Genomic DNA, 19,588 nt, shown 5'->3' with positions numbered 1-19,588 from the left:
CAATAGTCCCGAGTAGGGAAACATTCCTCCCTACAATAGTCCCGAGTAGGGAAACATTTTAAAATGGCAGAATAAATATCAGAGATGACGAGGATTTTTGATGTAAGACATAAATCCTAGTAAAAAACGAAGTTCCAAAGTCTAGGTGACAGTACTGTCTGTTAGCTGTGATTGTTTGATATGTGATATCATGTTTACCAAATTACTTTTTGACTTTTTACCTGAATAAACTTTGTTACTATTCTTATTGAAGGGACAGATGAAAAGAAGTTGGCTTTCTTAACAACATCAGATGGGCAACAATTTTTACTTCCTTATTGTAAAGTCCGATGGCACCACATTCTGACTGATCTGTCTTCACTGAAAATCCTGGAGAAGGACTGTATCATTGACCTTGGTAAGGAGTCTGACCTATAGAATGTGTGACTCAATGTCACGTAAACCTTGGTAAGGGGTCCGACCCATACAGTGTGTTACATGTAGTACACTCAATGTCACGTAAACCTTGGTAAGGGGTCCGACCCATACAGTGTGTGACATGTAGTACACTCACTGTCACGTAAACCTTGGTAAGGGGTCCGACCCATACAGTGTGTTACATGTAGTACACTCAATGTCACGTAAACCTTGGTAAGGGGTCCGACCCATACAGTGTGTGACATGTAGTACACTCAATGTCACGTAAACCTTGGGAAGGGATCCGACTCATACAGTGTGTGACATGTAGTACACTCAATGTCACGTAAACCTTGGTAAGGGGTCCGACCCATACAGTGTGTTACATGTAGTACACTCAATGTCACGTAAACCTTGGTAAGGGGTCCGACCCATACAGTGTGTGACATGTAGTACACTCAATGTCACGTAAACCTTGGTAAGGGGTCCGACCCATACAGTGTGTGACATGTAGTACACTCAATGTCACGTAAACCTTGGTAAGGGGTCCGACCCATACAGTGTGTGACATGTAGTACACTCACTGTCACGTAAACCTTGGTAAGGGGTCCGACCCATACAGTGTGTGACATGTAGTACACTCAATGTCACGTAAACCTTGGTAAGGGGTCCGACCCATACAGTGTGTTACATGTAGTACACTCAATGTCACGTAAACCTTGGTAAGGGGTCCGACCCATACAGTGTGTGACATGTAGTACACTCACTGTCACGTAAACCTTGGGAAGGGGTCCGACCCATACAGTGTGTGACATGTAGTACACTCAATGTCACTTAAACCTTGGTAAGGGGTCCGACCCATACAGTGTGTGACATGTAGTACACTCACTGTCACGTAAATCTTGGTAAGGGGTCCGACCCATACAATGTGTGACTCAATGTCACGTAAACCTTGGTAAGGGGTCCGACCCATACAGTGTGTTACATGTAGTACACTCAATGTCACGTAAACCTTGGTAAGGAGTCCGACACATACAATGTGTGACATGTAGTACACTCACTGTCACGTAAACCTTGGTAAGGGGTCCGACCCATACAGTGTGTTACATGTAGTACACTCAATGTCACGTAAACCTTGGTAAGGGGTCCGACCCATACAGTGTGTTACATGTAGTACACTCAATGTCACGTAAACCTTGGTAAGGGGTCCGACCCATACAGTGTGTGACATGTAGTACACTCACTGTCACGTAAACCTTGGGAAGGGGTCCGACCCATACAGTGTGTGACATGTAGTACACTCAATGTCACTTAAACCTTGGTAAGGGGTCCGACCCATACAGTGTGTGACATGTAGTACACTCACTGTCACGTAAATCTTGGTAAGGGGTCCGACCCATACAATGTGTGACTCAATGTCACGTAAACCTTGGTAAGGGGTCCGACCCATACAGTGTGTTACATGTAGTACACTCAATGTCACGTAAACCTTGGTAAGGGGTCCGACCCATACAGTGTGTGACATGTAGTACACTCACTGTCACGTAAACCTTGGGAAGGGGTCCGACCCATACAGTGTGTGACATGTAGTACACTCAATGTCACTTAAACCTTGGTAAGGGGTCCGACCCATACAGTGTGTGACATGTAGTACACTCACTGTCACGTAAATCTTGGTAAGGGGTCCGACCCATACAATGTGTGACTCAATGTCACGTAAACCTTGGTAAGGGGTCCGACCCATACAGTGTGTTACATGTAGTACACTCAATGTCACGTAAACCTTGGTAAGGAGTCCGACACATACAATGTGTGACATGTAGTACACTCACTGTCACGTAAACCTTGGTAAGGGGTCCGACCCATACAGTGTGTTACATGTAGTACACTCAATGTCACGTAAACCTTGGTAAGGGGTCCGACCCATACAGTGTGTGACATGTAGTACTCAATGTCACGTAAACCTTGCTAAGGGGTCTTCTTACCTGAATTGATCCTGGGATGGTCCTGACCAAGTTTTTTTTTTTTTTTTTCTCGTGTATCTGAAATCTAAGATAGCCACTATGGCCCCCATCTTGGAAAACACATTTTAAACTTCTTCTCAAGTTTCACTGGTGCAATTAAGCTTAAATTGGTTGTCATGTTAAGGAATGGAATCCGACAAAGTGCTGTTATTTTTCAGCCTTGTAAAAAAACTTTGACATGATAGCTGTGGCTACTATTATGTAACATGTACAGTCATGGTTTTTCTGAACATCACCTATTTCAAACTTCTTCTCAACTTCAACAAGTGGGATTCAATTCTTACTTACCTGATATGATCCTGAGATGGTCCCAACCAAGTGTTGTTAATATTCATGTCGGTCTTAAGATGGCAGCCATCCTAATTTTACATTTCAAACACTTCACTAGTTTCATTGGTGCCAATGACCTGAAAATTGGTAAGGATATTAAGGAAGGGTGGCCAATAAAGCGTTCATAATTTTCAGTCTTGCAAAAACTTTGACGTGGCAGCCTTTCACCCATTTTGGGGTGAGATAGGGGATCTCAACCAGAAGGGAGAGATTGCTAAATTCCCAAACACGACACTTGGTACAATGTATATACTGTATACCTGGTAATTTTCGCCCCAGGTTATTTTTGCCCCAGATTATTTTCGCCCTTGAGCAACACAAAACATATTTGCTTTTCCTCGTTTGTAAAATCGGAAAATTGCATTCGGAATTATCAATACAAGTTGCACTCGGACCACTCGGGACTTATCGAGTTCCCCAATTGTCTTAACAGCATGAGATGTAAAATGTGATCAGGTGTCAAACAAAGAATATCTTCAAAGGGCGAAAATGTCGAAAATTAAACGGGGCGAAAATTACCAGGTATACAGTAGTTAGATCCTCCACACAGCCTTCATTTACAGAATATCATACAGAATGAAGGGTTCAGTGACTACAGAAATTAGAGATGTTGGCAATCTGGACTTGTTTTGTGTTTAGCTCTGTTTCTCAAAAAGCATCAATGTTATTTCCTACATATTACCTGCACCAGTGTATAGCCTTCACCAGTGTATAGCCCTCACCAGTGTACAGTCCTCACCAGTGTACAGCCCTCACCCATGTATAGCCCTCACCAGTGTACAGACCTCACCAGTGTATAGCCCTCACCAGTGTATAGCCATCACCAGTGTATAGCCCTCACCCATGTATAGCCCTCACCAGTGTACAGCCCTCAACAGTGTATAGCCCTCACCAGTGTACAGCCCTCACCAGTGTATAGCCCTCACCCATGTATAGCCCTCACCAGTGTACAGACCTCACCAGTGTATAGCCATCACCAGTGTATAGCCCTCACCCATGTATAGCCCTCACCAGTGTATAGCCCTCAACAGTGTATAGCCCTCACCAGTGTACAGTCCTCACCAGTGTATAGCCCTCACCAGTGTACAGCCCTCAACAGTGTATAGCCCTCACCAGTGTATAGCCCTCACCCATGTATAGCCCTCACCAGTGTACAGCCATCACCAGTGTATAGCCCTCACCCATGTATAGCCCTCACCAGTGTACAGCCCTCAACAGTGTATAGCCCTCACCAGTGTACAGCCCTCACCAGTGTATAGCCCTCAACAGTGTATAGCCCTCACCAGTGTACAGCCCTCACCTGTGTATAGCCCTCACCAGTGTATAACCCACACCAGTGTACAGCCCTCACCAGTGTACAGTCCTCTCTAGTGTTTAGTCCTCACTAGTGTACAGCCCTCACTAGTGTTAAGCCCCTGCCAGTGTATAGCCCTCACCAGTGTATAACCCTCACCAGTGTATAGCCCTCACCAGTATATTACCCGCACCAGTGTATAGCCCCCACCAGTGTATAACCCTCACCAGTGTACAGCCCTCACCAGTGTATAGCCCTCACCAGTGTACAGCCCTCAACAGTGTATAGCCCTCACCAGTGTACAGCCCTCACCAGTGTATAGCCCTCACCAGTGTACAGCCCTCAACAGTGTATAGCCCTCACCAGTGTACAGCCCTCACCTGTGTATAGCCCTCACCAGTGTATAACCCACACCAGTGTACAGCCCTCACCAGTGTACAGTCCTCTCTAGTGTTTAGTCCTCACTAGTGTACAGCCCTCACTAGTGTTAAGCCCCTGCCAGTGTATAGCCCTCACCAGTGTATAACCCTCACCAGTGTATAGCCCTCACCAGTATATTACCCGCACCAGTGTATAGCCCCCACCAGTGTATAACCCTCACCAGTGTACAGCCCTCACCAGTGTATAGCCCTCACCAGTGTATAGCCCTCACTAGTGCTTAGCCCCCACCAGTGTATAGCCCTCACCAGTGTATTGCCATCACCAGTGTATAGCCCTCACTAATGTTTCGGCCTCACCAGTGTACAGACCTCACCAGTGTATAGCCCTCACCAGTGTACAGCCCTCACCTGTGTATAACCCACACCAGTGTACAGCCCTCACCAGTGTACAGCCCTCACCTGTGTATAGCCCTCACCAGTCTATAGCCCTCACCAGTGTATAACCCTCACCAGTGTATAGCTCTCACCAGTGTATAGCCCTCACCAGTGTACAGCCCTCACCTGTGTATAACCCTCACCAGTCTATAGCCCTCACCAGTGTACAGCCCTCACCTGTGTATAGCCCTCACCAGTCTATAGCCCTCACCAGTGTATAGCCCTCACCAGTGTATAACCCACACCAGTGTACAGCCCTCACCAGTGTACAGTCCTCACTAGTGTTTAGCCCCTGCCAGTGTATAGCCCCCACCAGTGTATAACCCTCACCAGTGTACAGCCCTCACCAGTGTATAGCCCTCACTAGTGTTTCCTCCTCACCAGTGTACAGCCCTCACCAGTGTACAGCCCTCACCTGTGTATAGCCCTCACCAGTTTATAGCCCTCATCAGTGTATAACCCACACCAGTGTACAGCCCTCACCAGTGTACAGTCCTCACTAGTGTTTAGTCCTCACTAGTGTTTAGTCCCTGCCAGTGTATAACCCTCACCAGTGTATAGCCATCACCAGTGTATAGCCCTCACCCATGTAAGCCCCCCCATGTACAGACCCCACCTGTATAGCCATCACCGTTCCCCTCACCCGTGATAGCCCCCACCCCTGTAAAAAGCCCTCACCTGTACAGACTCACCGTGTTGCCATCAAGTGATAGCCCTACCCATTTATAAACCCCCACCCTGTCAGCCCTCAAAATGTATAGCCCTCCCAGTGTAAGCCCCCCCGTGTATAGCCCCACCCCTGACACCCTAAAATGTATGCCCTCAACAGTGTATAGCCCTCACCAGTGTACAGCCCTCACCTGTGTATAGCCCTAACCAGTGTATAGCCCTCACCAGTGTATTACCCTCACGAGTGTATAGCCGCCACCAGTGTTTAGCCCCCACCAATGTATAGCCCTCAGCAGTTTATAGCCCCCACCAGTGTATAACCCCTCAGCAGTTTATAGCCCTCACCAGTGTATAGCCCTCACCAGTGTATTACCCCTCACCAGTGTATAGCCCCCACCAGTGTATAAGCCTCAACAGTGTATTACCCTCACCAGTGTATTACCCTCACCAGTGTATTACCCTCACCAGTGTATAGCCCTCACCTGTGTATAGCCCTCACCAGTGTATAGCCCTCACCTGTGTATAGCCCTCACCAGTGTATAGCCCTCACCAGTGTATTACCCTCACCAGTGTACAGCCCCCATCAGTGTATAGCCCTCACCAGTGTATTACCCGCACCAGTGTATAGCCCTCACTAGTGTATAGCCCTCACCAGTGTATAGCCCTCACCAGTGTATAGCCCTCACCAGTGTATAGCCCTCACTAGTGTTTAACCCTCACCAGTTTATAGCCCTCACCAGTGTATAGCCCCCACCAGTGTTTAGCCCCCACCAATGTATAGCCCTCAGCAGTTTATAGCCCCCACCAGTGTATAACCCTCAGCAGTTTATAGCCCTCACCAGTGTATAGCCCTCATCAGTGTATAACCCTCACCAGTGTATAGCCCCCACCAGTTTATAGCCCCCACCAGTTTACAGCCCTCACCAGTGTTTAGTCCTCACCAGTGTATAGCCCTCGCCAGTGTACAGACCTCACCAGTGTACAGCCCTCACTAGTGTATAGCCCCCACTAGTGTATAGCCCTCACCAGTGTATAGCCCTCACCAGTGTATAGCCCTCACCAGTGTACAGCCCTCACCAGTGTACAGCCCTCACCAGTGTGCAGTCCTCACCAGTGTATTACCCTCACCAGTGTACAGCCCTCAACAGTGTATAGCCCTCACCAGTGTACAGCCCTCACCAGTGTGCAGCCCTCACCAGTGTATAGCCCTCACTAGTGTTTCGTCCTCACCAGTGTATAGCCCTCACCAGTGTACAGCCCTCACCAGTGTTTAGCCCTCACCAGTGTATTACCCTCACCAGTGTATAGCCCTCACCAGTGTATTACCCTCACCAGTGTATAGCCCCCACCAGTGTTTAGCCCCCACCAATGTATAGCCCTCAGCAGTTTATAGCCCGCAGGATTGAATACTGTATGTAATTTCCTACATATTACCTGAACCAGTGTGTAGTCTGTTGGAAATAAGACATTTTAAAGCATTTTGTAAAAGTAATTTGATATAACCCCACTGGCATATTGGCTGTTGTGATTTTAATCTAATTTAATATGGCCAAGAACACTGAACTGTATTTTTGTTTTGTGTTTTATTTGTATGTGGCATTTGTGTGTGTTAACCAGGAAATAAATAACATATATCCCTCATTTTCCCACATTTGTATAAAAAAAAATCCAGGGGTAGCCTACAAAAGACATCTCCAGATATAAAGAATGGCATAGCCAGGGAAAAAAAGTCAGATCAATTCTATTAGACATTTATGGGGAAAAAAGGTCTTCTGATGTGTATGATTTGTTTTCCAGATTGGATAAGATTAAGCTATGAACATCATTGGAAAGAAATGCTGAAAATGGAACAGGGACAAGACTCGGGGTAAATATGATGTTAGAGGAGGACTGTGGGTAAATCTGATGTTAGAGGAGGACTCGGGGTAAATCTGATGTTAGAAGAGGACTCGGGGTTAATCGGATATTAGAGGAGGACTCGGGGTAAATCTGATGTTAGAGAAGGGCTGAGGGTAAATCTGATGTTAGAGGAGGACTCGGGGTAAATCAGATGTTAGAGAAGGGCTGAGGGTAAATCTGATGTTAGAGAAGGGCTGAGGGTAAATCTGATGTTAGAGAAGGGCTGAGGGTAAATCGGATGTTACAGGAGGACTGAGGGTAAATCTGATGTTAGAGGAGGACTCGGGGTAAATCTGATGTTAGAGAAGGGCTGAGGGTAAATCTGATGTTAGAGGAGGACTCGGGGTAAATCAGATGTTAGAGAAGGGCTGAGGGTAAATCTGATGTTAGAGAAGGGCTGAGGGTAAATCTGATGTTAGAGAAGGGCTGAGGGTAAATCGGATGTTACAGGAGGACTGAGGGTAAATCTGATGTTAGAGGAGGACTCGGGGTAAATCTGATGTTAGAGGAGGACTGAGGGTAAATCTGATGTTAGAGGAGGACTCGGGGGTAAATCTGATGTTAGAGGAGGACTCGGGGTAAATCTGATGTTAGAGGAGGACTCGGGGTAAATCTGATGTTAGAGGAGGACTCGGGGGTAAATCTGATGTTAGAGGAGGACTCGGGGTAAATCTGATGTTAGAGGAGGACTCGTGGGGTAAATCGGATGTTAGAGGAGGACTCCAGGGTAAATCTGATATTAGAGGAGGACTCAGGGATGATTATTGTCTTGTATATTCAATGAAGACAAGAACTATTGTTAAACTCCAATTTGAAACCCATTTAACACAAATATATATAATAATATATAAGATAATATGATGGTATGACATGCAGAGTCCAGTACCACAAAATCACAGAAATTTGATTAAAATACAATATTACTTCAACCTGTTCTGTATTCAAGGTCACAAAGAAAGATGTTCATTTTTCAAAACACCTGGAATGGTGTAAGGTAAATGAGGTAATGTGCACATAAACATCATTTGAAAACCAATATTGTTAGTTTTCAGAAACACCTCTTTCCTTTCTAAAACAAGTGTAAATGACCAATGTTATGGTCTATATATAGGTAAAAGAATCTGTGATAAGTTGGTACAACCATTTGTCAGTTTGAGATATTTCCATTACACTTTGTTTACACTGGACAGTATTTATGAGAGACTAACAGAAAGCTTTGTATTACAGACCAGCAGAAGTTCCTGATCAGGCTGTTTTTGACCGTCTGTCCCTACGATGTGGAAGGGTGTTACCCAAGGATGGAGAGGTACATTGGATTACTATTGTCTACTGTGATACGATCAAAGTTACCAGTATTGACAGATTTAGTTCATAACAATACCATGAAATTCCAACATCAAGTCCTACATCTGATTAGATTTTGGTGGTCCTCAGCTTGGGTTAAACGAAAAAGCCATACTTGACCTTTTTTGAAATAAAAAAGATATCTTGAACCCTTGGATAGATTTTGGTGAGGGATTGGGAGTATGTGAAACACCAGATATCGGTGGGATATTGCACTACAGGTGATGGTTGGGTTATTGTACCAGAGATGGGTTGGTTATTGTAATAGAGATGGTTTGGTTATTGTACTGGAGATTGGTTGGTTATTGTACTGGAGATGGTTTGGTTATTGTACTGGAGATGGGTTGGTTATGTTACTGTAGATGGGTTGGTTATTGTACTGGAGATGAGTTGGTTATTGTACTGGAGATGGGTTGGTTATTAGTCCCCCACCGGAATCCGGGGGGGACTATAGGTTTGCGTTGTGTCCGTCCGTCTGTCCGTCTGTCCGTCCGTCCGTCTGTCCGTCCGTCCTTCCGCACACTATTTGTCCGGGCTCTATCTCCCATACTATAAGACACTGGAACTTCATACTTAGTGTGTGGGTTCCCTGTGGGAAGGCGGTGTGTCGCATACAAAAACCGGGTCACTGTGACCTATATTTTGACCTCTGACCTACATTAAAGAAAAAGCTTGTCCGGGCTCTATCTCCTACACTATAAAGCACTAGAACTTAATACTTAGTAGTATTGTTCTCTGTGGGAAGGCAGTGTGTCGCGTACAAAAACCGGGTCAATGTGACCTATATTTTGCTATTTTTTTACCTCTGACCTACATTAAAGTAAAAGTTTGTCCGGGCTCTATCTCCTACACTATAAAGGACTAGAACTTAATACTTGGTAGTATGGTTCCTTGTGGGAAGGCGGTGTGTCGCGTACCAAAACCGGGTCACTGTGACCTTTATTTTGCTATATTTTGACCTCTGACCTTCATTAAAGTAAAAGTTTGTCCAGGCTCTATCTCCTACACTATAAAGGACTAGAACTTAATACTTGGTAGTATGGTTCCTTGTGGGAAGGCGGTGTGTCGCGTACAGAAACCGGGTCACTGTGACCTATATTTTGACCTCTGACCTACATTAAAGAAAAAGCTTGTCCGGGCTCTATCTCCTACACTATAAAGCACTAGAACTTAATACTTGGTAGTATGGTTCCCCGTGGGAAGGCGGTGTGTCGCGTACCAAAACCGGGTCACTGTGACCTATATTTTGACCTCTGACCTACATTAAAGAAAGAAAAATTTGTCCAGGTTCTATCTCTTACACTATTAAGGATTAGAACTTTATACTTGGTAGTATAGTTCCCTGTGGGAAGGCGGTGTGTCGCGTACCAAAACTGTGTCATCTACTCTGCAATTCCCATCCAAACCATATTGGAAATCAACATACCACAAATAGAAGCAGTTGGAATCATCACTGGCAATTTGCTACTTGGATGCATATATATACCTCCTAACACATCTTATAACCATTTAAATTCAGCTATATTACAGTTATTCAAGCTATGCACAACACAAGCAAAGTTACATAAGTGTACAAACATTCTTGTTGTTGGAGATTTCAACATGGACTTCGCAAAGATGGACAGCCTTCAAAAATCTTGTAAACTTCACCAACTACTGACCACGCCTACCCATTGCCTTGGAGGAATTCTTGACTTGGTCTTCTCATCCAAATTATTCCCAGTGACAAACAAACCTGTGTTCTTCTCAGGTCACCATTTAATCAATATACAGTACTGTTGAATTCAATGTAAGCATAACAAACAACATCTTGTTATTATTATTACAATTTCATGTCTATTGCAGTAAAACCTGTCTATAAAGGATACCCAATAGAAAAACTAAAGGTGTCCTTCATAGACTTGTGTCCTTTATATAGAGATCATTTATAGAGTATACCTACAGTGTACATGTATTTAGTGAGAATGGGATGGTTCCTGTATAGAAGCGGGTCTCTGTAAACTACATCTTCACCTTTCAATACATTGAAGAAAATACATGACCTTATTGCATCTCGAGATTCACACTCATTGCTTTTGGATCTCGAGATAACAACCCGGTGGGGGACTGTAATTCGTTGAATTATCTTGTTGTACTAGAGATGGGTTGGTTATGGTACTGTAGATGGGTTGGTTATTGTACTAGAGATGGGTTGGTTATTGTACCGGAGATTGGTTGGTTATTGTACTGGAGATGGGTTGGTTATTGTACTGTAGATGGGTTGGTTATTGTACTGGAGATGAGTTGGTTATTGTACTGTAGATGGGTTGGTTATTGTACTGGAGATGGTTGGGTCATTACACTTTCGGAGAAGGTTGGGTTATTGTACTCCTGGAGATTGAGGGGTTATTCCACTTCTAGAGATGGTTGGGTCATTACACTTTTGGAGAGGATTGGGTTATTACACTTTCGGAGAGGATTGGGTTATTGCATTGCTGGAGATAGATGAACAGAAGTTCTGACTTTGTTTTACAGTACTGCTGGAGATAGATAAACAGAAGTTCTGACTTTGTTTTACAGTACTGCTGGAGATAGATGAACAGACGTTATGACTTTGTTTTACAGTACTGCTGGAGATAGATGAACAGAAGTTCTGACTTTGTTTTACAGTACTGCTGGAGATAGATGTACAGTACTTACTGCTGGAGATAGACGAACAGAAGTTCTGACTTTGTTTTACAGTACTGCTGGAGATAGATGAACAGAAGTTCTGACTTTGTTTTACAGTACTGCTGGAGATAGATGAACAGACGTTATGACTTTGTTTTACAGTACTGCTGGAGATAGATGAACAGAAGTTCTGACTTTGTTTTACAGTACTGCTGGAGATAGATAAACAGAAGTTATGACTTTGTTTTACAGTACTGCTGGAGATAGATGAACAGAAGTTATGACTTTGTTTTACAGTACTGCTGGAGATAGATGAACAGAAGTTCTGACTTTGTTTTACAGTACTGCTGGAGATAGATGACTTTCTGACTTTGTTTTACAGTACTGCTGGAGATGGGTCGGATACAATTATGGTGTGGATCTCCTAGTGACTTTCATGAACAACGTCATCACTCTCAAACGTAACACTCACAGTCAGTCATGTCCACTTACAGTTAGCTTCCAGACACTGAGACATGTTGCATACAGGTGAGTTACATGTACTGGTATGTCATATACAGGTGAGTTACATGTACTGGTATGTCATATACTGGTGAGTTACATGTATGTCATATACAGGTGAGTTACATGTATGTCATATACAGGTGAGATACATGTATGTCATATACAGGTGAGATACATGTATGTCATATACAGGTGAGATACATGTATGTCATATACAGGTGAGTTACATGTACTGGTATGTCATATACAGGTGAGATACATGTATGTCATATACAAGTGAGATACATGTAGGTCATATACAGGCGAGTTACAAGTATGTCATATACAGGCGAGTTACAAGTATGTCATATACCGGTGAGTTACAGGTATGTCATATACAGGTGAGTTACATGTACGTCATATACCGGTGAGTTACATGTACTGGTATGTCATACAGGTGAGTTACATGTACTGGTATGTCATATACAGGTGAGTTACAGGTATGTCATATACAGGTGAGTTACATGTATGTCATATACAGGTGAGATACATGTATGTCATATACAGGTGAGTTACATGTATGTCATATACAGGTGAGTTACATGTATGTCATATACAGGTGAGTTACATGTACGTCATATACAGGTGAGTTACATGTAGGTCATATACAGGCGAGTTACAAGTATGTCATATACAGGCGAGTTACAAGTATGTCATATACCGGTGAGTTACAGGTATGTCATATACAGGTGAGTTACATGTACGTCATATACCGGTGAGTTACATGTACTGGTATGTCATACAGGTGAGTTACATGTACTGGTATGTCATATACAGGTGAGTTACAGGTATGTCATATACAGGTGAGTTACATGTATGTCATATACAGGTGAGATACATGTATGTCATATACAGGTGAGTTACATGTATGTCATATACAGGTGAGTTACATGTATGTCATATACAGGTGAGTTACATGTACGTCATATACAGGTGAGTTACATGTAGGTCATATACAGGCGAGTTACAAGTATGTCATATACAGGCGAGTTACAAGTATGTCATATACCGGTGAGTTACAGGTATGTCATATACAGGTGAGTTACATGTACATCATATACCGGTGAGTTACATCTACTGGTATGTCATACAGGTGAGTTACATGTACTGGTATGTCATATACAGGTGAGTTACAGGTATGTCATATACAGGTGAGTTACATGTATGTCATATACAGGTGAGTTACATGTATGTCATATACAGGTGAGTTACATGTACGTCATATACAGGTGAGTTACATGTAGGTCATATACAGGCGAGTTACATGTAGGTCATATACAGGTGAGTTACATGTACTGGTATGTCATATACAGGTGAGTTACATGTACTGGTATGTCATATACTGGTGAGTTACATGTATGTCATATACAGGTGAGTTACATGTATGTCATATACAGGTGAGATACATGTATGTCATATACAGGTGAGATACATGTATGTCATATACAGGTGAGATACATGTATGTCATATACAGGTGAGTTACATGTACTGGTATGTCATATACAGGTGAGATACATGTATGTCATATACAAGTGAGATACATGTAGGTCATATACAGGCGAGTTACAAGTATGTCATATACAGGCGAGTTACAAGTATGTCATATACCGGTGAGTTACAGGTATGTCATATACAGGTGAGTTACATGTACGTCATATACCGGTGAGTTACATGTACTGGTATGTCATACAGGTGAGTTACATGTACTGGTATGTCATATACAGGTGAGTTACAGGTATGTCATATACAGGTGAGTTACATGTATGTCATATACAGGTGAGTTACATGTACGTCATATACAGGTGAGTTACATGTAGGTCATATACAGGCGAGTTACAAGTATGTCATATACAGGCGAGTTACAAGTATGTCATATACCGGTGAGTTACAGGTATGTCATATACAGGTGAGTTACATGTACATCATATACCGGTGAGTTACATGTACTGGTATGTCATACAGGTGAGTTACATGTACTGGTATGTCATATACAGGTGAGTTACAGGTATGTCATATACAGGTGAGTTACATGTATGTCATATACAGGTGAGTTACATGTATGTCATATACAGGTGAGTTACATGTACGTCATATACAGGTGAGTTACATGTAGGTCATATACAGGCGAGTTACAAGTATGTCATATACCGGTGAGTTACATGTATGTCATATACAGGTGAGTTACATGTATGTCATATACAGGTGAGTTACATGTACGTCATATACAGGTGAGTTACATGTAGGTCATATACAGGCGAGTTACAAGTATGTCATATACAGGCGAGTTACAAGTATGTCATATACCGGTGAGTTACAGGTATGTCATATACAGGTGAGTTACATGTACGTCATATACCGGTGAGTTACATGTACTGGTATGTCATACAGGTGAGTTACATGTACTGGTATGTCATATACAGGTGAGTTACAGGTATGTCATATACAGGTGAGTTACATGTATGTCATATACAGGTGAGTTACATGTATGTCATATACAGGTGAGTTACATGTACGTCATATACAGGTGAGTTACATGTAGGTCATATACAGGCGAGTTACAAGTATGTCATATACAGGCGAGTTACAAGTATGTCATATACCGGTGAGTTACATGTATGTCATATACAGGTGAGTTACATGTATGTCATATACAGGTGAGTTACATGTAGGTCATATACAGGTGAGTTACATGTAGGTCATATACAGGCGAGTTACAAGTATGTCATATACAGGCGAGTTACAAGTATGTCATATACCGGTGAGTTACAGGTATGTCATATACAGGTGAGTTACATGTGCGTCATATACCGGTGAGTTACATGTACTGGTATGTCATACAGGTGAGTTACATGTACTGGTATGTCATATACAGGTGAGTTACAGGTATGTCATATACAGGTGAGTTACATGTATGTCATATACAGGTGAGTTACATGTATGTCATATACAGGCGAGTTACAGGTATGTCATATACAGGTGAGTTACATGTATGTCATATACCGGTGAGTTACATGTATGTCATATACAGGTGATTTACATGTACGTGATATACAGGTGAGTTACATGTATGTCATATACAGGTGAGTTACATGTATGTCATATACAGGCGAGTTACATGTACTGGTATGTCATATACAGGTGAGTTACATGTACTGGTATGTCATATACAGGTGAGTTACATGTACGTCATATACCTGTGAGTTACATGTACGTCATATACCTGTGAGTTACATGTACGTCATATACCGGTGAGTTACATGTATGTCATATACCGGTGAGTTACATGTAGGTCATGTACAGGTGAGTTACATGTAGGTCATGTACAGGTGAGTTACAGGTACCGGTATGTCATATACAGGTGAGTTACATGTATGTCATATACAGGTGAGTTACAGGTATGTCATATACAGGTGAGTTACATGTATGTCATATACAGGTGAGTTACACATGTATGTCAGATACAGGCGAGTAACAAGTATGTCATATAGAGGTGAGTTACATGTAGGTCATATACCGGTGAGTTACATGTATGTCATGTACAGGTGAGTTACATGTACGTGATATACAGGTGAGTTACATGTACGTGATATACAGGTGAGTTACATGTATGTCATATACAGGTGAGTTACAGGTACTGGTATGTCATATACAGGCGAGTTACAAGTATGTCATATAGAGGTGAGTTACATGTAGGTCATATACCGGTGAGTTACATGTATGTCATATACAGGTGAGTTACAGGTACTGGTATATCACATACAGGCGAGTTACAGGTACTGGTATGTCACATACAGGTGAGTTACAGGTACCGGTTTATCATATACAGGTGAGTTACAGGTACTGGTATGTCATATACAGGTGAGTTACATGTACTTGTATATCACATACAGGTGAGTTACAGGTACTGTTATGTCATATACAGGTGAGTTACAGGTACCGTTATATCATATACAGGTGAGTTACAGGTACCGGTTTATCATATACAGGTGAGTTACAGGTACTGGTATATCACATACAGGCGAGTTACAGGTACTGTTATGTCATATACAGGTGAGTTACAGGTACCGTTATATCATATACAGGTGAGTTACAGGTACTGGTATGTCATATACAGGTGAGTTACAGGTACTGGTATGTCATATACAGGCGAGTTACAGGTACTGTTATGTCATATGCAGGCGAGTTACAGGTACCGGTTTATCATATACAGGTGAGTTACAGGTACTGGTATGTCATATACAGGCGAGTTACAGGAACCGTTATATCATATACAGGTGAGTTACAGGTACCGTTATATCATATACAGGTGAGTTACAGGTACCAGTTTATCATATACAGGTGAGTTACAGGTACTGGTATGTCACATACAGGTGAGTTACAGGTACCGGTATATCATATACAGGCGAGTTACATGTACTGGTATATCATATACAGGTGAGTTACAGGTACTGGTATATCACATACAGGCGAGTTACAGGTACTGTTATGTCACATACAGGTGAGTTGAATGTATTTCAGGCCAAGATTGTATCTATCTAACAGTGTATGGGGGTACAAAGCATGATTTTAAGACATTTTTTTATATTTTATTCATCTGTATATATGTAAAACAATGAAAGTTTTGTATTCTTTATATCATTCTGATCTTAAATACTTAGGTTGAAGATAGCCTGTTTTGATGAGAATGGTAAAATAAAGAATTCCAAGTCTACTGGTTTGAAGCATATCAGTTTGGGAAAAGATGAGGTAAGTCAGACTTTAGACTTATAACAGTGAATGATCCCTGTTATCCATTTTATAGTTCTTTAAACATGATATAAATGGGCTAGTGAGGATAGTGTGTGTGTAGATGACAAGAAAGGGGCAAGAAAACGTGTGGACGATCAGGAAGAGACAGGGAAGTGTGTAGACTATCAGGAAGAAATAGGAAAGTGTGTAGACGATCAGGAAGAGATAGGAAAGTGTGTCAGTGATCAGGAAGACACAGGAAAGTGTGTCAGTGATCAGGAAAAGATAGGAAAGTGTGTCAGTGATCAGGAAGAGATAGGGAAGTGTGTCAGTGATCAGGAAGAGACAGGAAAGTGTGTCGGTGATCAGGAAGAGATAGGAAAGTGTATCCGTGATCAGGAAGAGATAGGAAAGTGTATCCGTGACCAGGAAGAGATAGGAAAGTGTGTTGGTGATCAGGAAGAGACAGGAAAGTGTGTGGACGATCAGGAAGAGATAGGAAAGTGTGTCGGTGATCAGGAAGAGATAGGAAAGTACGTCGGTGATCAGGAAGAGATAGGAAAGTACGTCGGTGATCAGGAAGAGATAGAAAGTGTGTCGGTGATCAGGAAGAGATAGGAAAGTGTGTAGACTATCAGGAAGAGATAGGAAAGTGTGTCAGTGATCATGAAGAGATAGGAAAGTACGTCGGTGATCAGGAAGAGATAGGAAAGTACGTCGGTGATCAGGAAGAGATAGAAAGTGTGTCAGTGACCAGGAAGAGATAGGAAAGTGTGTCTGTGATCAGGAAGAGATAGGAAAGTACGTCGGTGATCAGGAAGAGATAGGAAAGTGTGTCGGTGATCAGGAAGAGACAGGAAAGTGTGTCGGTGATCAGGAAGAGATAGGAAAGTGTGTTGGTTATCAGGAAGAGATAAGAAAGTGTGTAGACTATCAGGAAGAGATAGGAAAGTGTGTAGACGATCAGGAAGAGACAGGAAAGTGTGTCGGTGATCAGGAAGAGATAGGAAAGTACGTCGGTGATCAGGAAGAGATAGGAAAGTGTGTCGGTGATCAGGAAGAGATAGGAAAGTGTGTCGGTGATCAGGAAGAGACAGGAAAGTGTGTAGACTATCAGGAAGAGATAGGAAAGTGTCGGTGACCAGGAAGAGATAGGAAAGTGTGTAGACTATCAGGAAGAGATAGGAAAGTGTGTAGACGATCAGGAAGAGATAGGAAAGTGTGTAGACGATCAGGAAGAGATAGGAAAGTGTGTAGACTATCAGGAAGAGATAAGAAAGTGTGTAGACTATCAGGAAGAGATAGGAAAGTGTGTAGACGATCAGGAAGAGACAGGAAAGTGTGTGGACGATCAGGAAGAGATAGGAAAGTGTCGGTGACCAGGAAGAGATAGGAAAGTGTGTAGACTATCAGGAAGAGATAGGAAAGTGTGTCCGTGATCAGGAAGAGATAGAAAGTGTGTTGGTGATCAGGAAGAGATGGGAAAGTGTGAGGACGATCAGGAAGAGACAGGAAAGTGTGTAGACGATCAGGAAGAGATGAGAAAGTGTGTGGACGACCAGGAAGAGACAGGAAAGTGTGTGGACGATCAGGAAGAGACAGGAAAGTGTGTGGACGATCAGGAAGAGATAGGAAAGTGTCGGTGACCAGGAAGAGATAGGAAAGTGTGAAGACGATCAGGAAGAGACAGGAAAGTGTGTGGACGATCAGGAAGAGATAGGAAAGTGTCGGTGACCAGGAAGAGATAGGAAAGTGTGTCGGTGATCAGGAAGAGACAGGAAAGTGTGTCGGTGATCAGGAAGAGATAGGAAAGTACGTCGGTGATCAGGAAGAGATAGGAAAGTGTGTCGGTGATCAGGAAGAGACAGGAAAGTGTGTGGACGATCAGGAAGAGATAGGAAAGTGTGTTGGTTATCAGGAAGAGACAGGAAAGTGTGTGGACGATCAGGAAGAGACAGGAAAGTGTGTGGACGATCAGGAAGAGACAGGAAAGTGTGTGGACGATCAGGAAGAGATAGGAAAGTGTGTGGACGATCAGGAAGAGACAGGAAAGTGTGTCGGTGATCAGGAAGAGATAGGAAAGTGTGTAGACGATCAGGAAGAGATAGGAAAGTGTGTAGACGATCAGGAAGAGATAGGAAAGTGTGTAGACGATCAGGAAGAGATAGGAAAGTGTGTGGACGATCAGGAAGAGATAGGAAAGTGTGTGGACGATCAGGAAGAGATAGGAAAGTGTCGGTGACCAGGAAGAGATAGAAAGTGTGAAGACGATCAGGAAGAGACAGGAAAGTGTGTGGACGATCAGGAAGAGATAGGAAAGTGTCGGTGACCAGGAAGAGATAGGAAAGTGTGTAGACTATCAGGAAGAGATAGAAAGTGTGTCGGTGATCAGGAAGAGATAGGAAAGTGTGTGGACGATCAGGAAGAGATAGGAAAGTGTGTGGACGATCAGGAAAAGATAGATAGGAGTGTCGGTGACCAGGAAGAGATAGGAAAGTGTGTCCGCGATCAGGAAGAGATAGGAAAGTGTGTCGGTGATCAGGAAGAGATAGAAAGTGTGTCGGTGATCAGAAAGAGATAGGAAAGTGTGTGGACGATCAGGAAGAGATAGGAAAGTGTGTCGGTGATCAGGAAGAGATAGGAAAGTGTGTCGGTGACCAGGAAGAGATAGGAAAGTGTGTCGGTGACCAGGAAGAGATAGGAAAGTGTGTCAGTGACCAGGAAGAGATAGGAAAGTGTGTGGATGACCAGAAAGAATACAGATATCAGTTTATGAAATGACGAATGTGTACAGACATTTAATAAGGGTCTAAAGATATTACATGTTCATGATACTGTTTTGTCTACATGTTCACATATAATGAGAGCCAGTTTACACTGAACCTTTTATAAACTA

At 42.9% G+C, this 19,588-nt stretch overlaps 1 protein-coding gene across 2 annotated transcripts in view; it reads left to right on the top strand.

The window, feature by feature from the left end:
- Positions 1 to 19,588, top strand: part of LOC117324021 (germ cell-less protein-like 1) — a 36,641-nt gene that overhangs the window by 15,760 nt on the left and 1,293 nt on the right. For both annotated transcript variants that reach the window (XM_033879620.1, XM_033879630.1), the window contains 5 exons: positions 254 to 397; positions 7,326 to 7,395; positions 8,655 to 8,733; positions 11,803 to 11,948; positions 16,623 to 16,710. In XM_033879620.1, coding sequence (XP_033735511.1) covers positions 254 to 397; positions 7,326 to 7,395; positions 8,655 to 8,733; positions 11,803 to 11,948; positions 16,623 to 16,710 — 527 coding nt within the window. The remainder of the gene's footprint in view (positions 1 to 253; positions 398 to 7,325; positions 7,396 to 8,654; positions 8,734 to 11,802; positions 11,949 to 16,622; positions 16,711 to 19,588) is intronic.

The sequence above is a fragment of the Pecten maximus genome, chromosome 1 (genome assembly GCF_902652985.1).
Source record: "Pecten maximus chromosome 1, xPecMax1.1, whole genome shotgun sequence".
Taxonomy (NCBI): Eukaryota; Metazoa; Mollusca; class Bivalvia; order Pectinida; family Pectinidae; genus Pecten; species Pecten maximus.
This window is presented reverse-complemented; position numbering and strand designations above follow the sequence as displayed.